Source organism: Neofelis nebulosa, chromosome 11, assembly GCF_028018385.1.
Source record: "Neofelis nebulosa isolate mNeoNeb1 chromosome 11, mNeoNeb1.pri, whole genome shotgun sequence".
In the NCBI taxonomy this organism is placed as follows: domain Eukaryota; kingdom Metazoa; phylum Chordata; class Mammalia; order Carnivora; family Felidae; genus Neofelis; species Neofelis nebulosa.
In genome coordinates this window covers 75,766,207-75,782,723 of record NC_080792.1, presented here as the reverse complement: position 1 = coordinate 75,782,723, position 16,517 = coordinate 75,766,207, and the positions used below count along the sequence as shown (strand labels likewise).

The 16,517-nt window shown below is 52.8% G+C and overlaps 3 gene segments (V, D, J or C); all 3 read right to left on the bottom strand.

Moving 5' to 3' along the window:
- Positions 1-34: 34 nt before the first annotated feature.
- LOC131489635 (immunoglobulin lambda constant 6-like) lies at positions 35-3,675 on the bottom strand. The segment is given in 3 exon segments: positions 35-517; positions 1,937-2,145; positions 3,638-3,675. Coding segments are annotated over 3 exon segments (567 nt in total).
- A 4,902-nt stretch (positions 3,676-8,577) lies between these two features.
- On the bottom strand, positions 8,578-11,085 carry LOC131489634 (immunoglobulin lambda constant 6-like). The segment is given in 2 exon segments: positions 8,578-9,063; positions 11,025-11,085. Coding segments are annotated over 2 exon segments (381 nt in total).
- A 2,363-nt stretch (positions 11,086-13,448) lies between these two features.
- Positions 13,449-15,766, bottom strand: LOC131489633 (immunoglobulin lambda constant 6-like). The segment is given in 3 exon segments: positions 13,449-13,931; positions 15,351-15,401; positions 15,694-15,766. Coding segments are annotated over 3 exon segments (444 nt in total).
- Between the last annotated feature and the right edge of the window lie 751 nt (positions 15,767-16,517).

Sequence of the window (16,517 nt, the reverse complement as noted above, 5' to 3'; positions counted from 1 at the left end):
AGTTACGCGGAACAGTGAATGCACACCAGATATGTCAGTGATATGTGCTAAGGTCTTTATTGAGCACAAGTAGAAATAGGGAGGGCGTGTGACCTGCCTGGTCTGAGCTGATCCAGGGGTTGGTTCTCAGGGCTACACAGTGGGCTGGGGAAGGGGTGTCTGGTGAGGAAGGCCCCCATCCCGGAAGCCTTGGGAACCTAAGAGCACTCTGCAGGGACCACACTCTTCTCCACGCTGGTCCCCTCGTGCGTGACCTGGCAGGTGAATCTGCTGTGAGATTTCCACTGGTTCGGTGACAGGCTCAGGTAGCTGCTGGCCGCGTACTTGTTGTTGCTCTGTTTGGAGGGCTTGGTGGTCTCCACGCCCTGGGTGACGGGGGTGCCGTCTGCCTTCCAGGCCACCGTCAAGCCACTGGGGTAGAAGTCACTGATGAGGCACACCAGGGTGGCCTTGTTGGCGCTGAGCTCCTCATTGGAGGGTGGAAAGAGGGTAACTGAGGGCGCGGACTTGGGCTGACCTGTGGGGCAAGGGAGAGGTAACAAGTCAGAGTTCACATGCTTATTCAGTCAGCTCCTATCTCTGTCCTGAAGTGGGATACAGCTCTGTCATATCTAAAGCTTGGTCCTCAGTTGCCCCTTGCTCCCTGTGGTCTGGTCAGCGGTGGGTAAGGTCACTCACCTTCTGTTGGAGAGAAACTGAGTGTCCATCTGTTGGGAGATCTGAGCCCAACTGTGGCTTTCGTCCCTCTTCAGGTTCAACTGTACTCATCACTTTCCTAATTGCCTCTAGGCTCCCGTGTTACTGACTTTTATCGTGCTTGACACCTAATCTTTCCCTGTGGAACCTGTCTGTCCTGTGGCATGTCCTGCCAGGTCCATCTCCAAGGGGTGCTCATGCAGGTATCTGTCTGTCCTGGTGTTAAGCTCTCATCCCCTTCCGGGAGGGGGTTTCTTGGCCACATTCCCACTGATCCCTCATTGCAGCCCCTGCCCACCTCCTGACAAAGACCCTCTAAGGTTGCCTGAGGGGGAGAGAGTGTCTGCCCTTGGGCCGGAATCTAGCCTAGCAGGTGGAGGCTTTCTGGAAGAGGTGAATCTGCTGTTCTGAGGCTGGAGCTGGGGCTTCTCTGAGGGGTCACTTTGCATGTGAAGTTATCTTGGGGCGTCTGCTGTGCTAGCATCACAGTGTGCCTGTCATTGGCAGCCATCCTTGTCTCCTGTCCCTGAGGAGCCACCAGCCCCAGTATCTGCTCAGGGGTCTCTCCTCCAACGTTAATATGGGTGGGACAAGCTTTGGGGCCTGAGTGTCCTGAGCCCTGTCCTGCGTGAGGAGGTCCTGTGTGTCCTGGAGAAGGATGAGGGACCCAGCACTCTGAGGCCACCTTGTCCTAGGAAATCCTCCTTCTGTTCTTGTTTCCCTTGCCTTGGGTTCCCTTTTATTCCACGGCCAACCAAGAGTTCCTCCCAAAGCCTCTCAGTAGCTCCCACCTAGAACCCAGAGAGCATAGAACCCAAGTGTGATTGATACACACTTGGACAGATGAGCTATGCAAGCATCCTTTACTGGTCCTATGGCCCTTGTGCCCCAGCCCAGGTTCCCCAGTCCTGTGTTCCTTCAGTCCCTCATTTCCCCACATCTGGGGGATGACAGACCCCAAGGAAGCTGATTGTGTCAGAGTCCAGAGGAGAAGCCCCCTGAGAGTGCTCTGGGTCACAGTGAGGGGGAACAGGAAGGGGTCCTTGGGACTGACCTGAGCTTCCCCGACCAGGAGTCTGACAAGAGAGAACAAGCTAAAGTGGTGAGGGACAGCCCCAAACTGTGAAGGTCCCAGACCTTAGAGAGTTTCAGACCCCAAGCACAGTCATCACAGAAAGAAGAGAAAAATTCCCCCAATTTTCACTCTGGTTGCCAAAGAGAGAGAAAGGGGGAGACTCACCGAGGACGGTCACCTTGGTCCCTCCGCCGAAAATATAACACAGTGATACAGCTTTGAACACAAACCCTCTGTCAGCCCTGGCACCCTTCCCCCTCCCCCAGGCCCACCTGCAGCTGCTTGGGAGGCTCAGAGTCCAGCCTCCTCTATGTGGGGGTTGGGCTGGCCCATGGGAGCTTGAGACGGGGCACCCCCTCCCCAATGCACCTTCCCTTCCTCATGGGGTGAGCTTCCCCCCAGCCCCCACCATGGTGGGGTAGGAGGGAATGCCTGAGTGACATATCATAACTCAGGTAGCTCCTGGCAGGAGCTCTGTGTATGGCTCAGCTTGCTTGGGGAATGCTACCTGGGAGATCAGACAGCACAGTTTCCAACACAGACATCATGGGGCCTGTGCCTTCTGCAGAGCTCAAGCCCATGGAGGGTTCTGGATGCCACCACATGTCCTAGACACATGCCCAACATGGCCACATGTGCAATGGCAGGCGTGTGTGTGTGTGTGTGTCCTGGTGTGTGCACACAAGTGTATTGTGTGTGTGTGCATGTCTATTCTGTCTGTGTGACTAGGGGCCTAGACCTGCCCTTCTGAGCTAGCTCTGCTAGCTAGCTAGCAGTGGAGTCTTCCTGGTTCTCAAGGCCCATTCCCAACTTCCCAGAAAATGACTGTGCGCACAGATGGATCCGTGACACAATGCAGAATGGGATCTTGACATGGATTCATGGCCCCAATGAATACGCATGGACATTTTAACTTTAGTGGTATTTTGTGCATAGCTCCAAGGTGTCTCTGTCTCCCAGGGGCCTTGAATACAACTGGGTCCTCCGTGACACATGTGGAAGGAGAGGCCCCCAGTGGGAGTGTGGGAGATACTGACCAGGGTCTAGAGACTGAGTTTCCTGTAATGAGTGCAGCAGGGCAGGTCTGGGGAAGGGAACAGTGCAGTGTTCCCAGGGAGGCAGGGGCACGGGGCCCCTGTGGAAGGAAGGATTCTCTAGGATGTGATGATGGGAAGTTTCCAAATGTGTAAGAAACCACAAAAGGCATGGCCTTGCATGGGGGCCTTCAAGGAAGGGAGACATCCCAGTGAGTTGGGCTGGTCCCAGTGAATAAGGTCCCAGGACCGGAGTGGAGACTGGAAACGAACCAAGAGGCCATGGGAATCAAGGGCTATGATCCTGAAAATGGTTGGGGTGGAAATGGCCTACAGAAGTCTATCAAGATCCACAGGTGTGGGACTTGGTACTCTGGGTCTTGCTGCTTCCGTTGCGAGTACAGAATATTGTGTGTGCAAATTTGGGTGAGTGGGAATCTGTTCCACAAAGAAATATGGGGCTGCTCTGCTGGCTCTTCCCCATAAAGCCAGTGAACCTGTGTTCACTCCAAGGATGGTTGAGTTCAGGGCACAAAATGTTAAACACAAATGACCAGATAGTGCGATTTCTGATTGAATAAAGGACATTTTATTGAGCATTGATTGAATGAAGGGAGAAGGGCTGGAATCATCCTGGTGCAAGGGGAATCCTTCCTGTAGGTCCAATGGCTGCACACACCCTTGGGTTGGTGAGGGTCTTGGGGACCTAAGAGCTCTCTGCAGGGACCACATTCTTCTCCATAGTGCTTCCCTGGTACGTGACCTGGCAGGTGAAGCTGCTGAGAGATTTCCACTTGTCAGGTGACAGGCTTATGTAGCTGCTGGCCCTTACTTGTTGTTGCCCTGTTTGGAGGGCTTGGTGGTTTCCATGCCCTGGTAACAGGGGTTCCGTCTGCCTTCTAGGCCACCGTCAAGATGCTGGGGTAGAAGTTATTCATTAGGTGGTCTTGTTGTTGCTGAGCTCCTCAAGGGAGGGTGGGATGAGGGTAACTGAGGGTGAGGACTTGAGCTGACCTGTGGGGTGGGGGAGGGACAGGAGGTCAGAAGCTCAGCTTCCACGTTTGGGGTCACTTCACTTGACATCGGCCTTCATGTGGGTACAGGTACCTGAACATTCAGTCAGGCACCCAGTTCTCGCTCTGCGTCCATGTGAATCCATGTCGGGGTGGGTGGGTGGGTTAAGGCGTTATTCAATCATCTCCCCACGTTTGCTGGGGACCTTTGAGGTGGATTCCTATCACCACCCATCCTGAGACTCTTCTGAGATCTTTCCTTCCACGCAGACATCTAACTCTCACTGTCCTGCTCCTGCCTCCTCTGACTTTTGACAGTGTCTGTCTCAGCTCTACTTTTGTCCTCTGTGGCCAGTGCTATTACGTGAGCTCTCTGACCTCCTATTGGCTCATCCTGTGGACCATTGTATCTTGAGTCTTGTGTGAGGTCTTTGCCCTAAGGGTCTGTTTTTACTCAGATGTGTCTCTCCTGGGCTGTCCCTGATGGGGTAGGATCCTTGCTGATCATACAGAGTGTGTCTGCGTGGCCTTGCATCACTCTCAATCCATAGCCTTTCTGCAGCCCCAGTCCCCGTGTCCTGCAAATCGGTCATTTCACTAGAGCTTTCATGCCATAGGTTCTCCTGTGTTTGTTGCAGATGTGTGTCCTGCAAGGACTCAAGAGTCCACTCATGTCTCACATCTTCTCATTCCATGACTCTTTCTCCGGCATCTATTCCTACAAGCTCCATCCTGCCTCTGGCAAGTTTGTCTGAGTCCCCAGGCCAACTCTATATGGCCACTCCATAAGGCCTGGGGGGAGGTCCACCTGCACCACTGCTGACTCTGGACCCCGATCCCCAGGCTCTGCCCTGAACCTTGTCATTTGTGTCCTCAGCCTTGGCTCTGAGGGTGCCTGACCCAGTAAATACTCCACATTGTCACCCCCTCAATGCTCCCTGTTCTCTCTTCCCTTTTTTATGGGTACCCTTAGTGAGTCCCAGAGACAAAGGTTGTCCAAGGCCTTACAACAGTAGACAGAAACGAGCACATGTGGGACCCAGGATGACCCGGCGGACACACAGATGAATTTTTAGCTCATCCCGACCATCCTCTGCCTCTCAGTTGGTAGGGGAGGGGCTGTGTTGACCAGAGAAGCAAGCAGGACAGTGTAGAGGGAGGGAAGGAGAGCAGGGTCCCAGGGACTGGGGTCCCAGACGAAAGAGTGAACAAGTTGAGAAAAGACACATAAAGAAAAAAAATAGCAGAAAATTTCCCAAAAATGTGGGAAGGTAGGGAAAGAGGGAGATGAGACTCACCTAGGATGGTCACCCGGGTCCCTTCGCCCAAAAGAAAACACTGTGATACATGCTAATACAAAAACCAATGCCTGGGAGTCCCTGCCCCACCCCCTAGACCCCCTACTTGCAGCTGTGATGGAGGAGGTGGGGGCACTGCTCCATGCTGGTGTCTTTTCAGTGGGGGGCCACAGGTCTTCCTCTTCTAGTGGATAACAGGGTCAATGTCCCTATGTGTGCAGCCACAGGATCCTGGAATCAAGTCTTCCAAAGAAGTAAGTGTCTGAATGCTGTTCCAACCTATAACTCCTAGGAATTGGAATGAGTTTGTGGAGGGCCTCTCTGTCACTTGCAAGGATCTCTGGATTTGAAAAGGAAATCGCTTCTCTATATGTTGAAACATCCTAATTTTTTGGTGAGACAATCAGGTGAGGGAGGGAGTTTAACCTTCATCCGAAACTTTTCTCTGCAGGTGATAGCAGGTTGGCCTGTGTGCATGGGCCACTGGAAACTTCCTATGCCCCCAACCATGATTCCATAGAGCTCAGCTTTATTTTCCAAGGGGATGTCCTAGTTTGGGACTGTCCCAAGTGAAGTCTGTCCTGTGTTGTGGGACATGTCAGCTTATGTCCTGGTGACTTGGGGAACAGCCCTAGCCAAACCCCTATCTAGTGCCATGTTGGGGAAGGTTGGCTGTGTGACTGTTGCTCTGCTTGTTTCAAGGAGTCTTAAATTCCATCTGCCACAAAAAAGAACTGGCATCAGTGACCACTTTCAGGCCTGGAGCGGGTAGGCACAAGTGAAGTAGAATATGTTGTCCATCAGATAGCAGGAGCTATAGAGATCACCTGGGGTCTTGTGAATGTACCCAGGAGCCACCTGAAGAGGCTTCGACTAGACCAATGTCCATAGATGCTGCTACATTTCCATATGTATAGTGGACAACCCAATGCATTCCACCAGCCTTTCTGGTCAATCCCACCATGTACCAGGTTACCAAATAGAAATGAGTCATCAGGGGAGGGTGGAGGGAGCAGGTCATCATCCTGTGAAGTAGGGAAGAGCAGTGAACAGTGCACATTTCTTCTTTTCCCTGCACATGAAAGGTACTCCCCACATGGGTACGTGGCAGCCCTCCCAGGAGAAGGAGGACAGAAATGAAATATTGCCATGATGCACCCTTTCCATCTGTAGGACGGAGCCATTGAACATCAAAGCAGCTAATCCTACCTAAAAAGGTCCACTCGATGTGGGTCCTTTGATGCAAAGTAGCCAACTGTCCAGGGAGGTGATTCTGACGTTGTACAAACTGGACCTCCTGAAGGATCTGATGCCAGAAGCCCTTTGCAGGATGAGGAAGCAGAGAGGATGGCTCAGATACAACTCTGGGAGGTTGTGGCTGCATCCCCACCATGGGACAGTCCCACGACCAGCAGCTCAGCCCCCGAAGCTCCTTCCTTGCAAGGAAAAGTAGAGTGATTTGGGAGATTCTTACAGATCCAAGACACGTGAAGACATATACCACAATCACACTGTCAAATGTTATTCAATACTCAGAAAGAGAAAAGGAAGTCCCCCCAAATAATGATAGCATCAACAATATAATTCCATGCATTCTCTTGTGACAAGTTTGAGATCTTTGATGATAAGTATTTTGGTGGTTAAGGATTTATTCTCAGTGTCTACATCGGCTTGATCATGCTACTTTAGTTTCTGTTTAGGCCTTTATCTTCTGGTACACAGATGAAATCATTATTGAGAAAAAGATATGATATCTGGAATTTGCTTCCAAATATTGCATAACAGAGCAATTATCTTGTTATTGCGTCAGCATCATCAAGGTATTGATAGATTGGGACCTAGTTGATGGGAACATGGAAGTATTCTTCTTCCTCTATCTCCCTTTTTTGGTGTTTTCATTTATCTTTAATGCACACTTCACAAGAAAATTACAAGAAGAGATGATAGTGTGGGGCAGTACCAGATGTGGGGTGATTTTGGCATTCTACAGCAGGGTCATGGATATGAGTTAGACCTAGGTGGCCTTCTCCCTCATTTGGGGCTCAGCATTCAGATCCATGAAATGTGGCCAGCGGTTGCTGTGGGATACTAGGACCCCCTAATATCCTTCTCCCTCTTAGGCTTCCCTAGGGCGGGGGTGGCCGGGATAAAACTCTAAGGGGTCCCTGTGCTCTCAGAACTCCTGGGCTTTTTAGGCTCTGTCCCTGGGCTGACCTGGCTCCCTTGCAGGTCTGGTGAAGGCAGCTCCTTGTCTGTGATGAGCTGGAGACGTAAACAGAGGGCTGGTTGTGCCTGCATCTCTACGAGGCTGACCTCTACTGCTTCAGTGACCTCAGAATGAGTATGTCTCTGATAGGAGTCCACAGGTGCATTCAGTATTCAGCCACAGTGAGTGATGGAGGCTTGTGCATTGGCAGTTCAGTGGGCCCTGAGTACCTGGGGAAGGGGATCCTTACTTTGCTGTAGCCTTCAGGCCATACAACTCTGCCTGGGCTGGTCTGCACCAGCTGAACTATACTCCTGAATTCAAATTGGCTCCCTCTCTTTGGGATAATCATTGGCTGCCCATTATGTGCTCAAGAAGGTGTCCTTTGTCATTTACTCAGTTCTCCATGTCTCTACCACATACAGGGTCATATCATCGCGTTCATCTATAACCTAACCATAAAGTAACTCTCTCCTTGATCTCAGTTCCGATGTTGAGACTTCAGGATTGAGGTCCCAGCTCCTCTGTTCGGGTCCCTTTGAGCCTGACCTTGACCTAGGCCCAAAACCACATAGACTGGTTGTCCTTGTGCCTCATCCTGACCTCAAGTTCCCAGCACTAGTGCGGGTGAACACTGCTGTCTTGAAGAGTGTTCCAGGGCTTCCAGAGTTGGTTGGGAGAGTCAAGTAGGTTCGGGAAGGGATAGGCTACAAGATGTGAAACTGTTTCCCAGTAGGCCTTGTTAGCATCTTTACTCACCTAACATGAATTATGAGTTTGAGAAATGTACTTCTAAGATGCTTTCCATGGCTTCCTGCTAACGGGCCAACCATGGACCCCCTCGTTTGTTAGTCATTCTCCCCTCTGGGTCACTTGTATGGAACTGGGAAGTTCACTTCTGTTCCTAAAGACCATTGTTTCTGCTCAAGGACCTCGTTCCTCCTTACTGTTGCTTCTGCCCACTGCTGGCTCCTGGGACTCTCCTTGTTTCTCCCTGATACCCTGCAGGCCCTCCCTGGTCCTTCTCACTCAGTTTCTCCCTCTCCAGGTGGCAAGGACTGCATCCTGGGCGCTGGTACTACAGGATTATTTCCTACTCTGGGTCGTACCCAGGGGGATACAGCATCAATGGGGTGCTTTTAGGGTTAGTTGGGTGGATGGCGGTTAGATAGAATCTCATACCATTACTGTCCCTTCTCTTAATTACTAAGCCTTTAACCCAGACATAACAGACAGAGAATTCACATCAGAAATGTTGAATGATAAATGACAAGTTCTTTATTGAGCACAAATAGAAACCAGGAGGGTGTGTGACCTTCCTGGTCTGAGCTGATCCAGGAGTTGGCTCTCAGGGGTACATGGTGAGCTGGGGAAGGTGTATCTGGGTGAGGAAGGCCTCCATCCCTGACAGTCTCGGGGACCTAAGAACACTCTGCGGGGACCACACTCTTCTCCACGCTGGTCCCCTCGTGCGTGACCTGGCAGGTGAATCTGCTGCGAGATTTCCACTGGTCCGGTGACAGGCTCAGGTAGCTGCTGGCCGCGTACTTGTTGTTGCTCTGTTTGGAGGGCTTGGTGGTCTCCACGCCCTGGGTGACGGGGGTGCCGTCTGCCTTCCAGGCCACCGTCAAGCCGCTGGGGTAGAAGTCACTGATGAGGCACACCAGGGTGGCCTTGTTGGCGCTGAGCTCCTCATTGGAGGGTGGGAAGAGTGTGACCGAGGGGGCCGACTTGGGCTGACCTGTGGGGCAGGGGAGAGGCAGTAAGTCACAGATCAGGTGTCCATGGCTGAAGCTCCTACCTCAGTCCTGATGTGGGGAACAGCTCTGTCATGTCCATGGCTTGGGTCTCAAGGGCTCCAGCTGGCTGAGTTCAGGTCAGCCATGGGTAGGGTCACTCACCTTCTGTTGGAATGAATCTGACTGCCACATTCAGTAGTGTGTGGGTCCCTCCATGGCCTCAGACTCTCTTCCGGTCACATGTCCTCCTAATCCACACAGTCCTCCCCCTGGGACTTGGTGGCACTGGCTCTGAGACCTGCTTTCCCTTGTGATTCTGTCTGTCATGGACGTTGGCATCACTGCCATATCCGCCAGGTCCCTTACCTGGTTACCCTGTGTCTCGTCTGTCCTTGTTGCAGGGCTGTGTTCCCATTTGAAAAGTAGGTTTCCTGCCCCCAGAGCCCCTCACACCATCATTGCAGCCTTGCCCACCTCCCAACAGGGACCCCCCGCTGGCGATTCTGAGTGGGTAAGAAGTAGGAGTTCTTAAAGCTGGATTCCAGGGAGTCTTGTAGATGGAGAGTTTTCAGGTGAGGTGAATTTTCAGTTTTGAGGTTAGACCATGTCTTTTCTGAAGGGTCTCCCTATTCTGTGAGGTTTTCTGGTGGGTCTGTCTAAACACTTACTGTTTCTGGAAGCCTGGCAGTCACTGCCCCTGTCACCTCTCCCTATCAGGGGACTCTGACCCCATGTATCTGCTCACAGAGCTCTCTTGCTGTGGCATGCTGTGAAGGGATGTACCCCTGCTGGCTGAGTGTCCTAACAGGACACTTTCCTGAGACTTGTCCTGATCTTGGTGTCCTTACTGTTCCTCTAGAGGTGGAAGGTCCCTGAACCCTGGGGCCATTCTCTTCTGACAACCTCCCTCCCCCTGACCCCCTTGTCCCATTTCCACCTCCATGTCTCCAAGTCCCCAGACCAATGCTCTGCTCGCTGTGCTTCAGGCAGCCCTCCAGCTGGGATGAGCTGAAGACAGAATGCTATGCCTGAATGTCCCCAGAATCCTTCCCACACCCCACAGCCCTGCTTGCAGCCTGAGTGCCCCACTTCCTTGCCTTCACCCCTCTCTTCTCCTCAGACTCTTAGAACCCAGCTTTAATGATGAGCTATGTCTATTTTGAAGGGTCTCCCTGTTCTGTGATGTTTACTGGGGGTCTGTCTGTCTTCAGATTGCTGAGTGCCTGGCAAGCCCTGTCCCTGTCACCTGTCCGTATCTCGAGATCCTGACCCCACATATCTATCTGCTAAGGCTTTCCTGTGGTGGTGAAGGTATTTACCTTTGTTGCCTGAGTCTCCTGACATCTGTCCTATTGCTAGTGTCCTGAGTGTCCCTGTAGAGGTAGAAGGTCCCAGCACCTAGGGCCCCTTTCTGCTCTGATGTCATCCCTTCCTCCTTGACCCCCTTGTCCCCCTTCCTCTTCTATGTCCAAGTTTTCAGACCAAGGCTCTCCTCACTGTGCTTCAGGCACTCCTCTGCCTGGGACCTCCCGAGGATGGAACCAGTGCCTGAGCCATCCCCAGAATACTTCCCATACCCCACGGTCCTTCTGGCAGCATGAACACCCATTCACTTGCCCTTTACTCCTCATTCTCCTCAGGCTCTTTGAGCCCAGAAATTCTGAGTGGGGAGCCCACCATCCCTGAGTCCAGAGGAGAAGGTTCCCATGGGGAGAAAGCTGGAGCCATAGTGAGGCTTGAGTTCAGGTCTAGATCAGGAATGGTTAATAGGGATGGTCCCCTATAGCCCTGACCACACATCGACAAGATGGGACCAGTGGAGGCGATGAAGGGTAGACAAAAGAGGCAAAACTTACAGACCCCACAGACCTTCAGCCTAAGCCCAGGTCACAATAGAAAGCAGAGAAAAATAGCCTGAAATTATACACTGCATCCAAAAGAGGAGGGAAAAGGGGAGACTCACCGAGGACGGTCAGACGGGTCCCTCCGCCGAATATAGGACACTGTGATACAGCCTTGAACATAAACCCTCTGTCAGCCCCTCCACCGCTGACCCAGGCCCACCTGCAGCTGCACGCGAGACCCAAAGCCCTGCCTCCTTGTCACGGGTGTTGGTCAGGCAGATGGGTGGGTGATGGGGGTGCCCCCTGGGGACCTGGAATTTCAGTTCCATGGGGGGTTCAGATTCTCTCCATCCTCAGTTATGGGGAGGGGTTGGAGAGACCCCTCTAGATATGGCATTGGAATTCCCAGATAATGCCGTCCTTAGGAAGGTGCTGTGTTCTCTCAATCTGTGTCAGGATGTCATTGTGGAAGGGGTGAGCAGGCTACTTCAGCACAGAGGTGATGGAGCTGGGAGTGCTTTGCAGAGTTGGGACTCGTGGGGATGGTCCTGGATATGCCATCACATCCTCAGCACAGGAAACCATGGAGGATTGGAGTCAGGAATGGGAAGTGTTGGGAGGAGACTCATGTTTCCCTCAGCACTTAGATCCTTCTGTAGGGTCCTGAGCTCCCGAATTCCTGCCTTTGGTTTGTTCTTCCAATGGTACAGTGGATGGTTACTGCTTAGTCCCTGTCCTGAGTGCCATGAGGGCAGCTGTCACGCTGTAGGGGTTTGTGGGCTGAATATAAGCTGGATAGACCTGGTGGCCCCTGGTGTGTGGGCTACAGTCACTACGTCCTACAACTTTGCCCTGAGCTGAAGTGTTGAGGCGTGTGTCTGACCCTTGAACTGACTGAGAATCACAAATGCCCCACATACAGAAGCATCACTAGTACTGGCTGGTCCCCATGAAGCAAGACACATACTGTACCTCTGCCTTACACCTTCACGTTCTGAGGAGGGACACTGACAACCAGTGCCTCACCTGAATCATGGCCTGGGACATCACCTGCAGAGCTCACACAGGTCTGGCATCCTTCTTTCTGTGACAAATTGGCATACTGAGCCAGAACTCTGGCCGTCTTCCTTGATCTGCTCTTGATTAGTGTGTAAACACCTTGCCAACAGCTCATGAGGTTGCTTGTCTTGCTCCAGCCTAGATAAGAATCCCCGGGGCCTTCTACTGCTACTGGCTGACTCTGGTAGGGATGACAGAGATGGAGCTGTCTTTGTTCATGTCCCATTCTGGCTCCCTGTGCAACACCTTCTACCCCAGCTCCTCCTGATCTTTCCTGTGTGTGTGGTTGTGTGTGTGTTATGATCAGATCCCACACTGAGTTTATGGGGTTTCTCCCTTGCCTCTGTCTCTGAGTTTGTGTAGTTCATAATGAACATTTAAAACAACGAATGGAAGAGTTTGTCTAGGGGTGGCAGTGGTTCTGGGTAGGTTAAATATTCCCCAGCAGGACCATTGGAATGAGGGAAGCCTGAGTGTTCCCCCTTTGTTCCTTGGGGTCTTAGCTTTCCCAACTGTGGAACAGGTTCATGTAGATGCTGATCCCAAAGTTTCTATCATCTCATAGGTAGATTTGGGGACTGTTCACTGCTTAAAAACTCCTGGGGGCCCCTGTTCTCTGACCCACTCTTGCCCCAGAGCATGCTGTCCTTGGAGGCTCTGTTCCTGGGCATTCCTGCCCCCCAACAAGTCTGGTGAAGGCAGCTCCCGGACCCTGATGAGCTGAAGGCTCAGACAGGGTATCTGTCCAACTTAGGACTGGAGAACTGGCAGAGTGAGTGTGGCCTGCACCTCTGAGAGGCTGACATGAGTGCCTCAGGCCCTGTAGTGAGTGTGTCCATGACACAAAGCTACAGGTGCACTCTGTACACGGCCATGGTGTTGGAGGCTGGAAGAATCCTCAGGGCCTGGTGTCCGGGGTTGCTGAAAACTCTGGGAAGCTTGGCCTTGCCATGGGCCTCTGGCTGGTCTGACCTCCCTTAACTGTACTCCTGAATTTGAAATGACTCTGTCTTTTGGACAATCAGTGGCAGCCCTTTGTGTGGCTGAGATGGTGCCCTTTCCTATTCACCTTGTTGTTCCGTGACCCCCGCACAGGTTATGAAGTCTGATATCATCTGCTCCATCCATAACCCAAACATAACTAATGTGTCTGGTGTCCAGACTTTCATGACTGAGGTCTCAGGCAGTGCCAGGGTGACGCTAAGCCTCACTGACCACACACAAATCTGAACAGATCCATTGTCTGCAGGACCCTCCTTGTTTCTGCCTGATCCCCACTGGGACCCCAGTCTGTCTCACTGGGCCCATCTCCATTCCCATGGGGACAAGGACTGCAACCGTTGAGTTGGGACCATTTGTTCTTCAGGCCATGGCTGACAAGCACACAGGGAAAGTGGGTAAATAGGTTCTCACTTGACAAGTCTATCCCTAATTACTGAGGCTTACCCAGAGTTACGCGGAACAGTGAATGCACACCAGATATGTCAGTGATATGTGCTAAGGTCTTTATTGAGCACAAGTAGAAATAGGGAGGGCGTGTGACCTGCCTGGTCTGAGCTGATCCAGGGGTTGGTTCTCAGGGCTACACAGTGGGCTGGGGAAGGGGTGTCTGGTGAGGAAAGCCCCCATCCCGGAAGCCTTGGGAACCTAAGAGCACTCTGCAGGGACCACACTCTTCTCCACGCTGGTCCCCTCGTGCGTGACCTGGCAGGTGAATCTGCTGTGAGATTTCCACTGGTTCGGTGACAGGCTCAGGTAGCTGCTGGCCGCGTACTTGTTGTTGCTCTGTTTGGAGGGCTTGGTGGTCTCCACGCCCTGGGTGACGGGGGTGCCGTCTGCCTTCCAGGCCACCGTCAAGCCACTGGGGTAGAAGTCACTGATGAGGCACACCAGGGTGGCCTTGTTGGCGCTGAGCTCCTCATTGGAGGGTGGAAAGAGGGTAACTGAGGGCGCGGACTTGGGCTGACCTGTGGGGCAAGGGAGAGGTAACAAGTCAGAGTTCACATGCTTATTCAGTCAGCTCCTATCTCTGTCCTGAAGTGGGATACAGCTCTGTCATATCTAAAGCTTGGTCCTCAGTTGCCCCTTGCTCCCTGTGGTCTGGTCAGCGGTGGGTAAGGTCACTCACCTTCTGTTGGAGAGAAACTGAGTGTCCATCTGTTGGGAGATCTGAGCCCAACTGTGGCTTTCGTCCCTCTTCAGGTTCAACTGTACTCATCACTTTCCTAATTGCCTCTAGGCTCCCGTGTTACTGACTTTTATCGTGCTTGACACCTAATCTTTCCCTGTGGAACCTGTCTGTCCTGTGGCATGTCCTGCCAGGTCCATCTCCAAGGGGTGCTCATGCAGGTATCTGTCTGTCCTGGTGTTAAGCTCTCATCCCCTTCCGGGAGGGGGTTTCTTGGCCACATTCCCACTGATCCCTCATTGCAGCCCCTGCCCACCTCCTGACAAAGACCCTCTAAGGTTGCCTGAGGGGGAGAGAGTGTCTGCCCTTGGGCCGGAATCTAGCCTAGCAGGTGGAGGCTTTCTGGAAGAGGTGAATCTGCTGTTCTGAGGCTGGAGCTGGGGCTTCTCTGAGGGGTCACTTTGCATGTGAAGTTATCTTGGGGCGTCTGCTGTGCTAGCATCACAGTGTGCCTGTCATTGGCAGCCATCCTTGTCTCCTGTCCCTGAGGAGTCACCAGCCCCAGTATCTGCTCAGGGGTCTCTCCTCCAACATTAATATGGGTGGGACAAGCTTTGGGGCCTGAGTGTCCTGAGCCCTGTCCTGCGTGAGGAGGTCCTGTGTGTCCTGGAGAAGGATGAGGGACCCAGCACTCTGAGGCCACCTTGTCCTAGGAAATCCTCCTTCTGTTCTTGTTTCCCTTGCCTTGGGTTCCCTTTTATTCCACGGCCAACCAAGAGTTCCTCCCAAAGCCTCTCAGTAGCTCCCACCTAGAACCCAGAGAGCATAGAACCCAAGTGTGATTGATACACACTTGGACAGATGAGCTATGCAAGCATCCTTTACTGGTCCTATGGCCCTTGTGCCCCAGCCCAGGTTCCCCAGTCCTGTGTTCCTTCAGTCCCTCATTTCCCCACATCTGGGGGATGACAGACCCCAAGGAAGCTGATTGTGTCAGAGTCCAGAGGAGAAGCCCCCTGAGAGTGCTCTGGGTCACAGTGAGGGGGAACAGGAAGGGGTCCTTGGGACTGACCTGAGCTTCCCCGACCAGGAGTCTGACAAGAGAGAACAAGCTAAAGTGGTGAGGGACAGCCCCAAACTGTGAAGGTCCCAGACCTTAGAGAGTTTCAGACCCCAAGCACAGTCATCACAGAAAGAAGAGAAAAATTCCCCCAATTTTCACTCTGGTTGCCAAAGAGAGAGAAAGGGGGAGACTCACCGAGGACGGTCACCTTGGTCCCTCCGCCGAAAATATAACACAGTGATACAGCTTTGAACACAAACCCTCTGTCAGCCCTGGCACCCTTCCCCCTCCCCCAGGCCCACCTGCAGCTGCTTGGGAGGCTCAGAGTCCAGCCTCCTCTATGTGGGGGTTGGGCTGGCCCATGGGAGCTTGAGACGGGGCACCCCCTCCCCAATGCACCTTCCCTTCCTCATGGGGTGAGCTTCCCCCCAGCCCCCACCATGGTGGGGTAGGAGGGAATGCCTGAGTGACATATCATAACTCAGGTAGCTCCTGGCAGGAGCTCTGTGTATGGCTCAGCTTGCTTGGGGAATGCTACCTGGGAGATCAGACAGCACAGTTTCCAACACAGACATCATGGGGCCTGTGCCTTCTGCAGAGCTGAGGCCCATGGAGGGTTCTGGATGCCACCACATGTCCTAGACACATGCCCAACATGGCCACATGTGCAATGGCAGACGTGTGTGTGTGTGTGTCCTGGTGTGTGCACACAAGTGTATTGTGTGTGTGTGTGCATGTCTATTCTGTCTGTGTGACTAGGGGCCTAGACCTGCCCTTCTGAGCTAGCTCTGCTAGCTAGCTAGCAGTGGAGTCTTCCTGGTTCTCAAGGCCCATTCCCAACTTCCCAGAAAATGACTGTGCGCACAGATGGATCCGTGACACAATGCAGAATGGGATCTTGACATGGATTCATGGCCCCAATGAATACGCATGGACATTTTAACTTTAGTGGTATTTTGTGCATAGCTCCAAGGTGTCTCTGTCTCCCAGGGGCCTTGAATACAACTGGGTCCTCCGTGACACATGTGGAAGGAGAGGCCCCCAGTGGGAGTGTGGGAGATACTGACCAGGGTCTAGAGACTGAGTTTCCTGTAATGAGTGCAGCAGGGCAGGTCTGGGGAAGGGAACAGTGCAGTGTTCCCAGGGAGGCAGGGGCACGGGGCCCCTGTGGAAGGAAGGATTCTCTAGGATGTGATGATGGGAAGTTTCCAAATGTGTAAGAAACCACAAAAGGCATGGCCTTGCATGGGGGCCTTCAAGGAAGGGAGACATCCCAGTGAGTTGGGCTGGTCCCAGTGAATAAGGTCCCAGGACCGGAGTGGAGACTGGAAACGAACCAAGAGGCCATGGGAATCAAGGGCT